The sequence below is a fragment of the Arachis hypogaea genome, chromosome 12, assembly GCF_003086295.3.
Source record: "Arachis hypogaea cultivar Tifrunner chromosome 12, arahy.Tifrunner.gnm2.J5K5, whole genome shotgun sequence".
In the NCBI taxonomy this organism is placed as follows: domain Eukaryota; kingdom Viridiplantae; phylum Streptophyta; class Magnoliopsida; order Fabales; family Fabaceae; genus Arachis; species Arachis hypogaea.
In genome coordinates this window covers 118,543,829-118,563,550 of record NC_092047.1, presented here as the reverse complement: position 1 = coordinate 118,563,550, position 19,722 = coordinate 118,543,829, and the positions used below count along the sequence as shown (strand labels likewise).

The following is a 19,722-nucleotide window of genomic DNA, read 5'->3' as shown; positions in this document are numbered from 1 at the left end:
TTTATTAGGTTCCTCTTAGTAATAATTGGCTTAATTGTATAGAGACCTAACTAAAAAAAAATTAGTGCAAAGACTCAAATAAAAAGAAAAAAATGTAAGGACTCAATTGAAAAAAAAAATTAGTGCAAGAACTAAATTAAAAAAATATAGGGACCTAATTAAAAATTTTGTGAAACTATAAAGATTAACAAAATAATTAAACCTTATTAAATTTAAATTAATATTTTAATATTTATTTTTATAATATCTCTCGATTTGATGAATTAAATTTATCATAAATCTAAATTTTATTTAAAAAGTCTATTATTAGTCTCAGTTATTATATACAAGGTAAAATTTAAATTTTTTAATATTTATTTAAATAGACGAATAATTTTGACAATTTGATTAATCCAACTCAATGAGTTAATTTTTTAATATATAATAACTTAAATATGTAAATACTATCCTCTTTAAATTTCACACCTCTTTTTTCATCTTCTCCTTTTCTCTTTCTCTCGTTGGTAGTTGTTATCTCTCTTTCTTAGTCTTTTAGACCAAACCATCATCTTTGTTCATTCATATATTCTAGAGACAAGGTACAAAACAAAAACAAGGCTTCTTCGTGGAAGGAATAATTATTGAATTATACTCATCCACCATTTATAATATTATTATTATTATAATTATTAGAGACTATATAGCCATAGGGATATATAGAGAAACCTCAAAAAAAAAAAAAAGACCTAGCTTCCGAAGTTCCCAACTATAGATATCGGATACCAACCAACACTTTCATTCTTCAATATAAAGTTCCCCATACTCCTACACTCTTCTTCCTTTTTCCTTATATATCTTCGTTTTCCCAATCAAAATTAACACCACCACCTCAAACTAAATAATAAACTCTTTACTATTACACTATTTTTCTCATCCATCACCAAATTCGAAACCACCATAGTTTGATCGATCTCTCTTGGTCTTAAGATCCTCCTTTTAGTTTATGAAAACGTTTTTCATTTCTAAGTAGATAGATTCTTTTTGGAGATGAGAACAGGAAGTTGTTCTGTGCAACAAGGGCTAACCCCAGAAGCTGCAAGCATAGTGAAGCAGGCCGTGACGCTTGCAAAGCGTCGCGGCCATGCTCAAGTGACGCCACTTCACGTGGCGAACACTATGCTTTCAGATTCTAACGGTTTATTAAGAACAGCTTGTCTCCAGTCTCATTCGCACCCTCTTCAGTGCAAGGCGTTGGAGCTCTGCTTCAACGTTGCACTGAATAGGTTGCCGGCTTCAACCTCGAGCCCCATGTTGGGCAACCATCACCACCCCCACCACTCCCAGTGTCCTTCGATTTCAAACGCCATGGTAGCTGCTTTCAAGCGCGCACAAGCTCACCAGCGACGCGGATCCATTGAGAACCAACAACAACCGTTGTTGGCCGTGAAGATTGAGCTTGAACAACTCATAATCTCAATCTTGGATGACCCTAGTGTTAGTAGGGTTATGAAAGAAGCAGGGTTTTCTAGCACACAAGTCAAGAGCAATGTAGAACAAGCTGTTTCTCTAGAAATATGCTCTCAAAACAACAACACCAACAACAAGAATAACAACAAGCCAAAGGATCATAAAAGTGATGGAGATGACAACAACAACAACAACAAGGTAGTGTTGGATCCGGTAAGAGATGAAGATGTTTCAAGTGTGATAGATAATTTGGTGAGTCAAAGAAGAAGAACAACCGTGATTGTTGGTGAGTGTGTGAAAACTCTTGAAGGTGTAGTTAGAAGGGTGATGGAGAAGTTTGAGAAAGGACAAGTTAGTGAATCCCTTAGAGGTATCAAGTTTCTACCTCTTTCTCTTTCTTCCTTCTCAAATTTTTCAAGATTAGAGGTTGAACAAAAGATTGAAGAGCTTAATAGGAGTCTTGTTAATAACAATAACAATGATAGCAATAAAGGGTGTGTTTTGTATCTTGGAGATCTCAAATGGGTTTTTGATTATTATAGAGACCAAGGAATGAGTAGTAGGGTTTGTTATAGCCCTGTGGATCACATGATAATGGAGATTGCAAAGATGGTGAGTAGTAATAATAATAATAATAATAATGGAAGGTTTTGGTTGATGGGTATTGCAACTTTCCAAGCTTATATGAGATGCAAAAATGGACATCCATCAATGGAGAATCTTTGGGGTCTTCACCCCATTACAATCCCTGCTGGAAGCTTGAGTTTGAGCCTCATCACTGACAGGTAATAATGATGTTTGGTAAAGTTAGATATTATTAAGTTTTATCTTTTTCTTTTACATCGTTATAGTAGAAACTCAGGTGCAGTCGACTTTACGTGAAGTTGATATTTGAGAGTCGTTAAATGATTTGACTGATTTAACTAAATTTTTATCTAACGGCTCTCAAATATTAACTTCACACGTACGTGAGTTTTAACCATATATTATATATATAGTTGTCTCTTTAAATAGAATTTTTGAATTTGTATAATTTGGTTCAATAATCTTTTCCATTGTCCATCTCATTTTCCAAAATTAATCTTTTTAAAATTAAAAAAAAATGATAAATGTTGAGTACATGGTAGTTGGTACATATATAATATAAATATAAAAAGATTTCTTCTATATCTAAGTCTTTTTTCTCTCTTCTTTTCAACTACTTTCTTTATTGTAGGAAAAAAACAATGGCAAAAAAAAAAAAAAAACTCTGGTTGAAAGTTTTTTCATTTCAATTTTCATGTCTAAAACTAGTATCATGTGTCAGTCATCATGCTGTTCCTATCTTGTTTGATTAGAAATTTAGAATTTCCTAGAAAAGAAATTTTCCTTCTTTTTCTTTTTTTTTCCTTGTCAAATTATAACATTATATTGTGACAATGTGTTTTTCTCTTTTGGATTGGTCAACTTTTTTTCCATTTTTGTTGTTACTATTCAAAATGACTTTAAGAAGTGGGAAAAATAAATGAAGGCACTACACTAATTTGATAACAATAATCTTATCATCATTATTATCTTCTTTTCTTTCTTTCTTATTATTCTTCTCTTTTTTCCTCATCATAGTGGTCTACAAAATCAAGCAATAACAAACTCTAAAGCTGACAATAGAACTAGCTGGCTATTACTTGATCAAGAAGGAAGAGGAGGAGGAGTGAGGGGTGATATTAGTAATGATCTTGGAACCTTCTTGGAACCTTCTTCTTCTTCAGCTAAGGTAGTTGAGAACGAAGTTCGAAGCTTGCAAAGTATGAATAGTACTTGTAACAGTGATTCTTCAAGTTCTCTCCTTCCTGCATGGCTTCAACAGTACAAGAATGAGAATAAAGGACTCTCCTCTTCTAATCATCAGGTCTTCATTTCATCACAACTCAAACTTCTAACTTCATCATCACATGAAAAAAAAAACACACATTATAGCATTGATTTGATTTGATATCATATTATATTATATTATATTATATTATATTATATTATATTATATTATATATAAAATTTAGTGAAAACTCAAGTGCAGTTGACTTCACGTGAAATTGATACCTGAGAACTGTTAGATAATTTGACTGATTTAACTAAATTTTTATCTAACGGCTCTCAGATATCAACTTTACGTAAAGTCCACTTCACGTAAAGTCGATTATACCTGAATTTTCACCATAACATTTAGCTTTTTTTTTAATTTTTAATGTCACCTACCTAGCAATATTCTTATAAAGTAGTAACACAATTTAACCATTATAATATGGTAATTAACTTAAGTTAACTATTTTGTCTTTTACAATATTTTAGACAATGATGGTAAAAATTAATTAAATAGGCTTATTACTTAGTATAAAATTTTCTTTAATTTGTATACTTTTTAATTATAGTAAAAGTTTTGCACCTAATTATAACTTTTGATTTATATATATATTATAACAGGATGTTCAAGTGGGAGAGGTTTCCAAAACTTGGAACAATGCAACTCAAAAACAACCCTACACTATTTGTGATCAAACTCTCACATTATCATCACCTTCTTCATCCAATACTTCTGGTGTTTTTTCCTATGATCACCACCAAAATCCTAACAATATCAACCATATTTGGAATTTAGAAAATCGTAGTAACCGCAATCACAGCCACAGCCAGAACCACAATCAGAATAATGATAAACCCGCTTTGCGAGTTTACATTAGCAACAAAGAAATTGTAGATCATAGTCCATTAACTATCTCACCATTATCAAATCCAAGTTCTTCAAACCCTAATTCCACTTCTTCAAGTGGTGTCATGGAAGCAATGGAGTATGTGAACAACAAATTCAAAGAGCTCAACTTGGAGAATCTAAAAACCCTTTGCAATGCTTTGAAGAACAAAGTTCCATGGCAGAAAGAGATACTACCCGAAATCGCGAGCACCATTTTGCAATGCCGTTCCGGAACAAGGCAAAGAAGGAAAGGAAATAACAACAACAACAATGTGATGATGAAAGAAGAAACATGGTTGTTCTTCCAAGGTGTTGATCTTGAAGCCAAAGAGAAGATAGCAATGGAATTGGCTAGGGTTGTTTTTGGTTCATCAAAGGAAAACTTCATCTCAATATCAATGAGTAGTTTTTCATCATCAACAAGAGCTGATTCATCAATTGAGGACAACAATTCTTGCAGGAACAAGAGATCAAGGGAAGATCCAAGTTGTAGTTACATTGCGCGATTCGGGGAAGCAGTTTGTTCTAACCCTCATAGGGTTTTTCTTGTTGAGGACATTGAACAAGCTGATTATTTCTCTCAACTTGGTTTCAAGAGAGCAATGGAGAGAGGAAAGGTTGAAGATTCAAATGGTGAAGAGGTTTCACTTTGTGATGCTATCATCATTTTGAGTTGTGAGAGTTTTAGTTCAAGATCAAGGGCTTGTTCTCCATTGACAAGACAAAAATCTTGTGAAGGTTCTTCGTCAAGAGAAGACAACACTAATCATAATAATAATAATGATAATGGTGATGGTGTTGCTACTTTGGAGGAGATAAGTCCTTGTGTTTCTTTGGATTTAGATTTGAATATTTCCATTGATGATGATGAATGCAATGATGATCATGATGATCATGGATCCGTGGATGAAATTGGACTTCTTGAATCTGTGGACGGAAAAGTTTTCTTCAAAATTCAGGATTTGTAATGATTACAAGATCAATGTCAAGATTAGTGTCTAATCTTTTTTTTTTTAATTTCTAGGGTTTTTTTTCTAATGCTTTTTATTCATCATGTCTATGTATTGATCTCAGGCATTTATTTCCTAGGGTTAGGATGAAAGAAATTGCATGTCCTTTTTTTTTTCTTATAACTATGTAACTACATGTGTAAGTAAGTAAATTATCTTTGTAATAGAAAGGACTTAACATCCATTTATTTTTAAGTGGAAACTCAATTACAGTTGACTTTACGTAAATTTGATATTTGAAAGTTATTAAATGATTTGATTAATTTGACTAAATTTTTATCTAACGGCTCTCACATATCAATTTCACGTGAAGTCGACTTCACCTGAGTTTTCGCCTTATTTTTATCTAGCATAAATTATTACACTTTTTCTTTTTCAATTTGGTGAAAGCTTGATGTGATTTAACATCCATTTATATCCCTATTTACCAAATTTGTGTTATATTTATAAAAATATTAATTGTTATATTTCATAAAATACAAAGTTTTCATGAATTATATTATTACGTTAACATTAAAGGAGATTAGTTTATATTTTTTAAAATATCAAAATATTAAATTAAATATAACTGAATCTTAAAAGGGGTTAATTAGTATGTATATTTATCTAATCTTTGTATTTTAAAATGTGATTCATTATTCTTGAAATAAGTTATGCCAAAAGTAGCACCTATAAAGTGGTATGGGCAGGACCTCTTGCTACTGTAGTAAATGGTAATTATCACTATGTATGATTGTTAATTACATTGCATTAAAAAAAGTTATGCCACGCACTAATAATGAACACATAAGTATGTAATATAAAAAATAAAAATGGGACAAAATAAGAAAAATAAATTAAAGGCTGATATATCAGTAATTATTTTAAAATTTTCATAATATTTGTTATAAAAATGTATTAAAAATAAATATAGAGAATTCACTTTTTTAATTATTTAACATTAGTCAATTTTTATTGTAAAATTATTTTCTAAACACTTATTTTTTAAAAGATTTATATTTAAAATTTAAAATAGAAAATAGTTTCAAAATATTAGCTAATTAAACAAAATTATTAGCTCGCTAATTTGCAAAACAACCATTATTTATGTACATGCAATTACCCTATGCATACAGGCATAAACAATGATGCACCACCATTTTAATCTCTTCTCTTTCATTATTTTATATAATATATGTGTGCGTGTGTGTATTCCTGTTTTTGGGAATATAGTTATACAAAGGATAAACACAAGCAGCAGCATGCTTTCCAACACTACATGAAGAAAAAAGAGCTATTTTAATATTTTATTTTTTAATATTATAATTAAATGTTAAAATATAAAAATATAAATGTCAAATTTTTTATATTTTTTTATGAATAATTTGACTGTAAAAAATTATTTTTTAATTTTGACATTTATTTATTTTTAATTTATTTTATTGTTTCTCTTTTTTTTTTGATTTTATCAATTTTGACATCACACTTTCTCAATTTGGGATCATATTATTCATTTTTTATCTTTAAAATTTTAATTTATTCTTTAATTTCAAGATTTCATCTCATTTTTTGTTAAAAATTTTTGTTGATAATATTTTATGGTCAATAAATATCACAATAAATAATATTTTTGACGGTTAATAAGTATTATAGAAAATATATTCTCAAATTTTGTTAACAAATTATTTTTAACAGTCAATATTTATCAAAATAAGATTTAAACTTTTTTCACAATTACTTATATGTTAAAAATATTAATTTTGACAAAACTTTTATTAACATATTTTTATAGTTAAAATAATATTAAAATTTATTTTTTTTGATAAATTTTAATTTTTTTTTACACGTATAACCCTAAAAAATAATCTATATTGTTGTAGTGGAAGTTAGGGAAATGAATTACAAGTCATTTCTTGCCTCAAATGAAAGTTGGTTGAATCACAGAGTTCACTCAAACATAGTTGCCTCATTCATTAGATGATATTAGTCGTTATTAGTTATTATATATGTTAAATTATACAAACATTTTATATATAAAAATGTTATGCATATGTATATTAAAAAATAGCTATTAAATTTGTTATCATGTATTTATATATATGTAATATTAATTTATCTTTAATGTATATTATATACGAATTACTTATTTAATGATTAATTTTATATATAGGTAGCATTATTATTACAGATTTTTTAATTAGTATTGAATTTCTCGTTGGATTTAAAATTTTTAAATTATAATATCTATATCTATAATCTATACTATTAATATATAATGTTTAGTATATTAAAATATATATCCACAAATTGATGGACCTTAATTATTATATTGATCATAAACCCTATCTATATCATTATCTATTTTAGTTTTCCTACATTAATTGATCATAAACCCTATCTATTTTAAATGTAACATATTCGATCTGTTTGATTTTCTTTTTCTCGGACTTTTTCTTCAAGAAAACCCTTTTTTCCTTTCAAATTAACAAATTTCCATATATAGATAGATAAATAAATAGAGATAGATAGATGATTAATCGTTAAGATTTAAATTTTGTCTCTGTATATCCTTTTTACTTATTCCAAATGTGTCCTGTAAACTGTCCTAGACCAAACAAACTTTACCTGTGCTAAATCATACTCTTTTAAATTATTTTTAAATGTTCAATTAATTCTTTTAAGTGTAATTTTATATTGATATTAACAAATATCTCTTCCCTTCCGATCCTTTCCCTAGATTAATGCACATTATTTATTTCATTGGGAGATTCTAACACTAGAGCAGGTGTATATACTTCATAAAGAAATGCATCACTGATTTTAAGTTGATTTACACATGCATAACTTTTGGTTAAGATTAGTACATTATATGTTATTAGAGATATAATTATTATGTGTTTTTTTATTAATTTAAATATTTAAGAATAGTCATATCATAATATAGTATCAGAATTTTTTGTAATCGAAATATCTAAAATTTGATACTTATTATTATCTCCTTGAAAAAAATAGTATAAAATAATAAAAAAATATATACAAAAATTTAAACAAACCGAAAAAAGTTTCTTATTAAATTCGATTCAGGTTAAATATAATTCTAAAAGAAAAAATATTGCAGCATAAAGCCAAAAAAAATGTCTATATAAAAATTTAAACAAATACAAAAGATATTCTTATTGGTATTAATTTAAAGTTTTTAGAAAAAACGGTAATATAACACTATAAAATGATAATATATAGTGATATGTTGAATTACGATGGCAAAATAAATAATTTTTTTATAACTGAATATGAGAGAATATAGAAATGATCATATGAATTAATCTCATAATAGAATCCTATAGCATGTCAATAATATAAGTGAGTTTAAGAATTATTGAGAAATATTTTGATTTTGATAAATATCGTTGATTAAAGTTTGATCCATAGCGTAAGGCTCGTGCAAAGTAGAATTAACTTTTTTTTTTTTCAAAAAAAAATCAGAAGGAAAAAGCAAAATCTTCACTAACATATATCAAAAGAGCACTACTTTTTATGCTTTGTGTGATGCATTTTGCAAAAGAATAACTTTTTCTTTCTTTGATTTTCGCAAGCCCAACATTCTCATCTTCGGAAAGCAAGAAAAGGTTGCGGTACAAGGGTTCAAATTAATTAAAATATACATAATATAATAATAATAAAAATATTATTCATTAGATAATTAAATAATTAAGAAAAAGATAGATAAGCATCTCATCTTTAAACCTTAAAGATGTTGTTACTTTAGAATCGCTAAAAGATTGTTATCTTCACCACTTTAATCAAAACCCTTAGGCATAAGTATAGAATTTGTCGCTTATATGGCTTTTAAAAAGATAAGGTTTTCAAGAATTAATGTAATCAATGGTGAATAAAGGTGGGATTTTAATTATGAGAATGTATATGGACCTAGCAATTTTATTAAACTATTTAATTAATAAAAAATAAAATAAATAATTATATATTATTAAATATAATTTTATATTATTAAAAATATTAATAATAATTAATTAATAACTATAAATTATAAAATTGATTGACTTTTAGCACAATTTAAATTAATCGACTGATTAATGCACTTATTTATTTAAGTAAATAATATTGTTAATTTATTGTCAATACACTACAATAAACATAGAAGATAGCAGCGATTAATTAATAGCTGTTTATCAAATCGCAATAAATTGATAAGATAGTAGCCATTATGATATTGGTTTGGGCTCTACTACAAAAAGAGCCATGATAGCAGCGATTTGCTTTCCAACAGCAGTAAATCAAAATAAGAAGAGAGCCCTCTAAATGCCCTGTTACTCACTCGACCAGAAGTCCAGAATTTTGAAGTCTGAATCATTCTCCATTATCCAACCTTAGCGACTACCCACACAGCACCACCATCGATCATCACTCTCCGGAGTCTCCATTAGAACCACAGAACCACCACCGTCTTCTTCTTCTTCTTCTTCCACTCTCGCCGAACAACCACCTAATAGGTAACATTTGTGGAACTGCTGAAATTTTGTTTCACAGCGATTAAAAATCGCCGCAAATTCTTAAAAAAATCGTCGCTATTCAACGTATCTCTTGTAGTGATAATAAATCTTAAAATAAAACATTAATTTGCGACCGATAAGTATATCCTATTGAGTTGGAGAATATCGTCAAATAAAAATATTAATTAATCCTATTATATATTTATATGCTCTTCCAACTTTTATTACTTGGTTCCCTTTTTCACTTTTTTTGGCTATCTGTGAAAGAAGGAAGAAGCCTCCATCTTGGACTGTTTTTCTCTTTAATTTGTCTATGTTAATTTTTTTTCTTCAATTCAACTTTCTTCCCATTCACTTGCTTGATTAGTTGTCAATATGTTATTTGCTATCTAGCATAAAGTATTGTCATACTATATGCTTCGTATATATTAAAAGAAGAGCACACTATGTTTGTGTGGAAGCTGAATCATTTCAATAATACTTAGATATATATGAGATGAGCTTCAATATATGTACTATTCATGTACCACTTAGTGTATGACATGTGTGAGAATATATATATTCTCTTAAATTATCTATACATATCCTCCCATTTTTTAAATAATGTAAATTTGAAGAGATCCTAATAGATGTATTTGACTTTTATTAGAAATTAGAACAATAATTAAGAATTGATCAAGAAAGTACCACTAGCCACTTTATTTTAACCAATTAGGTTTTTTTTACGTGTTTTATATTATACAATATTTTTTTTATCGATTCGAACCCCTAACTTTTTAGGTAAATATAGAAAAATTATGTCATTTAAATTATAATTTATTAGCATAACTAATAAAATTCAATTTTTATTCGGTCAATGATCCTTAAGACCTATATAAATAAATGCAAGATACAAATTTTTAGATTTAATTCTCATATTTTTTTCTTTTCTACATTTAAAATACTTAATTAGTCTTCCTAAAAATCAGTATATTTAAATTTAAAATAAAACACAATATAAATAAAAATAATAAATTTTAAACTATAAATTATATATTATAAATTTTAAATTCTAAACTCTATATTTGTAGTCTAACATTCTACTTTTTAATAGTGTCTGGTTGAATAATAATAATAATAGTAGTAGTATATTGATGATATGAAACATTAATTAACAATACTATCATATCATTATTTTCAGAGATTTGGTGAGAGAGATTTTAGGAATGAAAATCAAATTTTAATTTGAGTTGGAGATTAATTCTCTAAGATTAATATAATTGATTTTTTAAATTTAAAAATTGATTAAAGATTAAACAGTTATTGACTAAACAACATTTCTCGATATTAATACACTACAAGACACATACTCCTATTTATTAACTCTATATTATTGATACTGCTATGAGATATTTAGTGTTTACACACATGGTTTTAATTACATATTTAGTTATTTACATTTATAAAAAAATATAATTATTAAAAATATAACTTTTTATGTATTTCTTTTTATCTGTTTAATTAAATTAAAAAAAATATCATGTCAATAATGTAACACATTATTGAACACATTATTCAATCTAAGTAAGAGTATGAAAAATATCCTAGATTAAAGGGAAGGTAATCAAGAATATGGTAAATGGAATCTGTTTTCCCTCAAAAGCAGGAAGACAAAGTTGGCACATGGTTGTATTATATATACTTAGATAACTCTAACAAGATAAAAAAAATATACAAAATTAGAAGGAATAAATATGAAAAGTGGTTTCCCCTTTTACAACAAAGCTCTTTGCTTTTTTACACCCATTTGTGGCTGTTATTCAACCCTTGCTTCCACAGTTTACTTTAATACATGCATTTTTATTTTTTTTAGGACAATTTGGATGGTTCATATCATATCACTAACTATCATCACTTTTGCTTAAGAGTTAGAGAAAAATTATTTATTATTATTAATAACATAAATGGAAGCAAGCAAGTGCTAAGATATATATCTCTTAAAGTGACAAAGGATATTGGTGGAAAGGTTGACAAGTAGTTTGAAAAAATATTCCTAATTTGCTTCTTTTTTGCCACTAAGAAAAAAACTATATAGTTTAATTTTTTATGAAGTGGTTTTGAATTATTCCTTGTCAAATAATAACTAGGAAGAATCTAGTAGTTATCATAATCAAAAGCTATTTATTGGAACATTTTTATTTTTAATTACACGGAATATCGAATTTTTGTAATTATAATAGTTAAGAAAAATAATTTAAGACAATACAATACAAAATTAATTAAAGCTATGCAATTCAAATTTTTTTTTTTGAACATCTTTTTCTAAAATATCATTGCTTGCTGTAAAATTCCCATAAGAAAAAGCATAAGAATTAAAAAGAAAAAAGCATGAAATTTGGAGAGGCATATGGAATATGTGAGCTTCCTTAAGGTTCTTCTTTTGCCGTTAATTAAGACAAAAATGATAAAACCTTTTAGGTTTCTGGCATTATTCATTGAGTATAGCTTTTACAATTATATGTGCCATATATTCTTTCTTTATTGCGGCCTTTTACTTTTGCTATAGACCCAATAATTTGGACTTGAATTTGTGATTGCAAATGAACATAATTTATTTTTAACTTTTATGTTTTTGAGAGTTTAAGATTTAAAATTAGAATTTAAAATAAAATATAATTTTAAAACGTAAGTTTTTTATATTGGTATTATTTAAATATATGACTGTAGAATAGGTTTAAAAAAACAACATAAAAAGATATTGAGAAAAGCTCATTAAAGATTACATCAATCTTTTAAAAGTATATCTCCATGTATCTTGTAAGATAATACTAGGTAGACAAAAAAAAAAACAGCCAGAACTTACCTTATTTAGCATTTATTAATTGTCATAACAATTAATAAATGCTAAATAAGACAAGTTATGACTGTTTTTGACTGATTTTCTTTAGTTACCAAACATCTTCGTATCTTTTAAAGTATTAATTGACCTTATCTCAGTTCATCTAATAGAAAAATAAAATCAAGAATATATATACACTTCTATAAGTAATCTTCTCTTTATTATTATTAATTTGTACACATTTGTTTCTTTGCCCTGACCATCACAATGCAATTAATATATATGTACATTGATTGAAATATAATTAATATAATGATATTGAATGTGTTTATATTTATATATATAAAGTTAGTTTAGGATAAGAGACACACTCATTATTATTAGGGCAAGCAAGACACTCTCCTATGTTTTTTTGGAGCCAATAACTCAATTCAATTGATTTTAATTTATTACTTTGGTTATCTTTTTTTTTTTTTCTCTCCTTATGCTTTTAAGAGCCATCCTTGTGCTTCATCACTTTACTTTGGAAACTTTTTTTTTTTTCTCTAACCACCATAAAATTTGATATATACCTAAATCACTTTTTGGAAGCCCTTATCATGTTACTTTCTCAAGATATGTCTTTCTAATTTGTTCAAATAATTGTGGCCGGTGCTCCTAAAAATTGCACATATCTATCTACCGCCACTTGTTCCTCATAAAGTTTTAAACATTTATTTTGACTTTAATTTGGTCTTACATTTTGTAAATGTAATTGTTCCGAACTGCTAATGGAGATTGGATTTAAAATGTTTCTGTCTATTCTTGAATAATATATATAGTTGAGGGAACATTATCTAATTATATAAAGAATTCTGATACCAAAATCAGTAGGTATATGAATAAAGAAGAATTAGAATTAAATTATTGTTTTGTTTAAAATTCGGTTTTTTAAATTTAATAGGGAGATGTTCTATCAAAATCTCAATTTAAGATGGAGATACGACCTTTCTTTTAAAGAGTTCGACAAAATTATCGATTATAGATGTCGAATACTTTGCAATATAGTAATAAAAAATAATAACTTTATTATTATTGTTGGCACAATCATACCACTTGAAATGAAATTGAGAAGGAAAATGTTTGAAACTAGAAAATAAATAGGAATTGGAAAATAAATGAACAAGCTAAGAACTGAAACTTAAAAGAAACTGACAAGAAACTGGAAAATAAAATTAACAATAAAAAAAATAAATTCCAAATTATATGTATTTACACTCTATTATTCTCCGGTATTATTAATAATAGAGTGTATTCTATTGCACTCTATTTTTATAGAGGTATTAGTAATTATTTTGCATGATGCAAAGTTATCCCTCTTATCAGAGATGAGTAGCGGTTACTTAATATTCATTTGAACTCAAATCGAATTAATTAAATTTGTTTGAGTTGGATCTGAATCAAACTAATAATTTTTTCTAATAATTGATTTGAATAACAGTTTTGGAGTGCAAAATCCGAACCAACTCATAGATCCGATCATGTATTAATTAAATAAAAAATAAAAAATTTAAAAAATATATATGTCTTTTTAATGATTTTAAATTTCTCTTTATTGTATTTTTGTATTTAATTTTTAATGTATTTAGTGTTTAATATGTTTAGATTTTAATGTCTTTAGTATTTAATGTTTAAATTTTAATGTCTTTAGTATTTAATATGTTTTGATTTTAATGTATTTAGTTTTAAATATATTTGATGTTTAACATGTTCAGATTATTTCTATTGATTCTACATATTTATTGTACTTACAGAATTTTTAAGATATAAATTTCATTTTTTTTATGAATTTTTATTTTATCGGATATCCAATTACCTGAACTGAACCAATTCGTTCTTAATCGATTTAGTTTGGTTCGAGTATATACACAAAAAAACATAAATCCAAACTAAATCGAACTAATTACAATTCAATTAATTCAATTCTAATTTCACTTTAAATCCAAATCAATCCGATCCGTGTTCACTTCTACCTCTTACTTGCATGCAGTAGATCCGCATGTAAAGAATATTTAGCTTGCTCTCCAATTCCTCTCGGATTACAGGTCAATGTATATGGGCCAAGTAGGATTATTGTCATCTTAGTTTGGATTTGTTATTTGGGTTATTTTCAAACTTGCTTCCTTTTGGAATGTAAATCCCTAACTTCAATTCGGATAAGAACAGTAATTATACATTTAGATAATTAATTTTACACTTTATACAATAATAAAAAAATGAATTCGGATAAGAGCAATAATTATACATTTAGATAATTGTTTTACACTTTATACAATAATAAATAAATGAATTGATTTAAAATTAGAATAAGTACTCTCTTTCTTTTTCTTTAAGATTTATCTAAAGAGTATGATCCTAAGAGTATTTTGTTAAAATAGTGATGACATGAAAAATTTTGATTTTTTCAAAATATATATATATATATATATATATATTGTATAAAAACGAACAAATTAATTTATTTTATATTTTCTATCAAAATATCCTTAACAAGTGTCAATGTTAATCACTAATTTTTTTCCCACTTGGCAAGATTAATAGCTAAAATTTTTCACACACATGCAAACAATTTATTTTAGAAACTCATATAAAGTTGATAACTGAGAGTCTATAAATAAAAATTTAATTAAATTAATCAAATTATTTAACAATTTTTAACGATTAACTTCACATGAAGTTAATTGCACCTAAATTTTTATCCTTTTTTTTATGTAACTACGTACACAACACTTTAAGAGGTGTAATTCTTACATAAACTGTATAAGCTAGAATATATATATATATATATATATATATATATATATATATATATATATATATATATTATTCAGATTGTTTATATAAGATTTTGAGGTATATATAAACTTAAAATATAAATAGGTAAATGGAAAAATATCTAAGTAATGCAAGGAGTGGAAGTAAATTGAGTTTTACTTATTATTTTTTTCTCAAAAAGAAAAGAATCAAATTAAAGCGTGAAATGATTCCACGTGAAGTGAAGTGAATAAGAGAATGCATCGAATACCAACTTGTTTGTTTTTGTTTCGTTTTTCAACAAATTAAAAGGCAGAGAGAGAGAGAGAGAGAGAGAGAGAGAGAGATTAAGACCCTTTGAGACCCACCAAAAGAAATTAAAAGGGTTATTGGCATCTACAAAAGACAACAATTTAGGATTGCATGGAGACAAAGTTTCCACACATATTTGAAGAACCCTTTCGCAGACTTTAAGAAAGGGAAGATGAATATATCGTTCTTTTGCTTCATGTCATTTTCCAAACCCTCCATTTTATACCCTTTACTACTCTCACAATATGTTCTCCCGCTCCAACCTTTTTTTTTCCTTAAAAAAAAAAAAAGAAAAATCTTTGTGGGTGATTTCTACATGAAAGTAAGGAAAAGTCTCGGATCCAAAATTCTCATACATCTACATATTTTAATTTGGATGTATATATATAGAAGAGAACTTTTTATATTAATGGCATTTGTTTCAAGAAATTTTAATTTATTTTTGAAAATTATTCAAAAAAATATATTGTTTATATATTTGTTTGAAATTTTAAACTATAAATTTTAATAATGATTTATTTTCAAGAATTATTTATAGTCAAAATTTAAAATTTGTATTTCTATCTCACAAATTGGTGAGTAACAATTTTGGTTAGTTATCAAAGAGTTATTTCTTTTATTGATATTGGAGGTACTTTGAAAAGAATGTATTACCATGAATATGTATAATGAAGAAACACATCTTATAATTTATTTTTGGAAATATAATTGAATGACAATGTAAATTATTCTATAAAAATTTAACTCTTTTTAAGGAAGAAAAAAATGGTTGAGCTTAGTATTATTCATTTCTTAAAGCCACACATTATCACATTAAGAATACAATAATAAAAAGGAGAATTATTAGTAATAGTTTTCAAATGGAATGTATAGGAATAATAATTAGTAGTAATATTCTAGTACGTGGTGTATACACATAAAGATGACAAATCTAGAGGTAGGATAATGATTCTAAAATTTATTTACACTAGCTATTACAAATGCAATTATTTAAACGAATCAATAACAAAAGAGATTAATTTATATACACAATCAATATAAAATGAATAAATTTTTAAAAAATATATATCTTCATATAAATATTATTTAAGTATCAGATATATGTTACCACACAAATTCAAAATATATATATAGAAATTGGCATTACTAGGAGTAATATTGTTGATGTTTATCCTCAATTGGATATGCTTTTGATGAAGTTTATGATTATTTGAAAGTGATATATATGAAGATTGGAGGATCCAATGCAAGGTACTTTCATGTGCTGCTGTTTCAGATCTCTAAGTTATTTATTTGAGCCATGCATTGAGAAAGATAGAGGGAGGTACCACCACTAATTAATAATAATAACTATATATATACTACAACCATGCATATACATATATATATTTTGCATTGCATGCATGCATGGGGAAGTGGTCTTTGATGGAGAAATTAAAGGAAGTGGTCAAAAGAGAATAACATGTGCTTCTAGCTTGTGGGGGTAGAATTGTAGAAAATTCAATGAATTAATGTTATATTATATTATATGATATGAATAATATATGGAGATCTCCAAGGTCCCAATAATTCGGCTTTTTATGTTTGTTGGGTCATTTTCCTAAAGCGCATGTGTGTGTGGGTGCTAACAATGTGGAAAAAATAATAAAATTTTTATGAACAAATATAGGAAATTAATTTTTATTTTTACTTTTTTAAAAAAATTTAATTTAAAATTTATGGTTTAAAATTCAGACTTTAGAATTATAAAAAGTTGGCCGATATTAATTAAAAAAAAATTAACTTCCTAACTTATTGATCAAGAGTTTATGAGCAAGTTGAGTTTTTGCACTTTAGATATGCAACGGAAATGTGTTGTAGTAACTAATAACGGAAGTAACTAAATTAACCTCTTTTAACAGACTACTATATTAACCACTAACTAATCCATTATAACTAACTCTCCATCTTTATAATTTAAACGACAAGTATGTATATCTTAGAATGTTTTGTAACATTAACGTTCAACCAATATATATATATTTTTTTTTGAGTCTAAGATAGTAACATCATTTTTTTTTTTTTTGGTCTCGAGATAGTAACATCATTGAACATTATTTTTGGACGGCATTGAAAATTTATTTCTGCATGCATGAAGAGGTTTGCTTGAGAATTAAGATAGCCTTTGGGTCTGATCTGAGAGGCCTTGAGTTTCGTTTGGGTCAATAAATAGGCCTTAAGTCCACAAGCTCCATGTTATGCACTCTTTACTAGTTTGGATAAAAAGAAACAGTGACAAGCCCATAAAGCCCACAGATAAATATCAAATGGGCTTGCTATCTAACATAACTTTTTCCTAGTTTTATTCGTCTTGGGCTCTTCTTTCGGCTCCCTCCTTTGAGTATAGTAGTTTGCAATGACTAAGATAGAGGACTCTTACATACTTACATACAATAATTTATTGGCCAGCATATCTTATATATATTCTATAAAAAAAAATAGACAATCAAACCTATTTTCTAATTCAATAGAAGTAAAAAAAAGTAAATAGAGTTCAAAATAATGATAGATATATAAAAAGCGGGTTTGATTATGTCTATTTCTAATTCTAAATGGAACATAACAATACAGAAATCTATTATATGTAAATATAATATCTATTTAAATATGTTCGAATGACTCCTTTTTCATAATGAAAATGTATATAACCCTATTCCGGTCTGATCTAGTATAGAATGAACTTAGAATTATAGAATCGGCTCAATCATCATGCGACAAATTTTTATTAAATTGAAAAATATGATAGAGAATATAAAAACAAAAAAAACTAATAAGGAGCCTAAAAAAGGGATGGAGAACTGTTTAATCCATCTTATAGAAAAAAAAAATAAAAGACTTGCACTTAACCATATAAGCTTGTAGTTGAAGCTTAGTTCAAATGGTAAAACTTTGTGCCTCTTAATACATTGTGTCTTAGAATTGAAAATTATTCAATCTATCTAAAAAAAATAAAAATAAAAATACACCCCACAAAAGCTTAGGGAAATAATAGATTGGTCAATAGAATACCAACAAGAAGGTAGAAGGTTGCAAGTAAACTTGATAATTATCATTCTCCCCTATAAGTTCCTTACTAAACCCTACTTTAATATTAAGTGTTGCAATCAGAATCTAGTATACTCAACTAGACTTTAAAACCAAACTCATTACTAAGCAAATCTAACTAATAGATTCTAGTATACCTATGTTTATGAGGACTATAATAGTTATATAAATATTATAAAAATTATAGTTATTTTTTATATTTTAATAATTTTTTTTTTAAAAGTTGTTAAATAATAAAAAAATATTATTTTAATTTTAATAATATTTTTTAAAATATAACCATCATAGTGTATATATAATTTTTTCAGTTTAATGGTTTTTAAAATATTTTCAGTTATTAAAAAAAAGGGGGTAACATCATTGCAATAATAACACCCACATTTCCGAGAGAAAATTAAACATAAACATCGCTTTCCATCCAACTATCCATCTGCCACAATTAAAACCCCCTTTAACCAGCATGACACCATGAATTATATATTTATATTATTACTAGAGTAAAGTTACTGATAATTATTTTCAATCAAAATCAAAATTATATATAACTATTTAGTCTGAACTAACGGTAATAACGTTATTTAACATCAACATAATTAATTCATTATATATAGAACTTATTAAAATCCTTAGTAGTATATATACATGTCCATATCAAAATTCATAGTATATATAAACTCACTAAAACAATATTGAAATGTATTCCTATACTAACAACTTTAAAACTTAAAAAGTTATGAGAATTGACTATTTTATTCTAATTAAACTAATAAACACATGTATACTGTATGAATTTTGTTATCAAGTGAAAGAATTATAGATGAAGTAAATTTATATATATTTATTATCGTTACATACACATTAATTATTTTTTTTATCTTTTTTCAATTAAAATTTTCAGTTGCATATTTATAACAAGGTAGAAACTCACGTGCAATCGACTTCACGTGAAGTTAATACTTGAGAGCCGTTAGATGATTTGACTGATTTGACAAAATTTTCATCTAACGGCACTCAAATATCAACTCCACTTCACGTAAAATTCACCTT

General features: G+C 26.5%; 1 protein-coding gene across 1 annotated transcript; it reads left to right on the top strand.

The window, feature by feature from the left end:
* The first annotated feature begins 449 nt into the window (after positions 1-449).
* LOC112728776 (protein SMAX1-LIKE 3-like) lies at positions 450-5,409 on the top strand. Its single transcript, XM_025779064.3, has 3 exons — positions 450-2,231; positions 3,049-3,334; positions 3,904-5,409. The coding sequence occupies exons 1-3, from the start codon at positions 1,027-1,029 to the stop codon at positions 5,137-5,139; spliced, it is 2,727 nt and encodes a 908-aa protein (XP_025634849.1). The 5' UTR covers positions 450-1,026; the 3' UTR covers positions 5,140-5,409.
* The last annotated feature ends 14,313 nt before the right edge of the window (positions 5,410-19,722 follow it).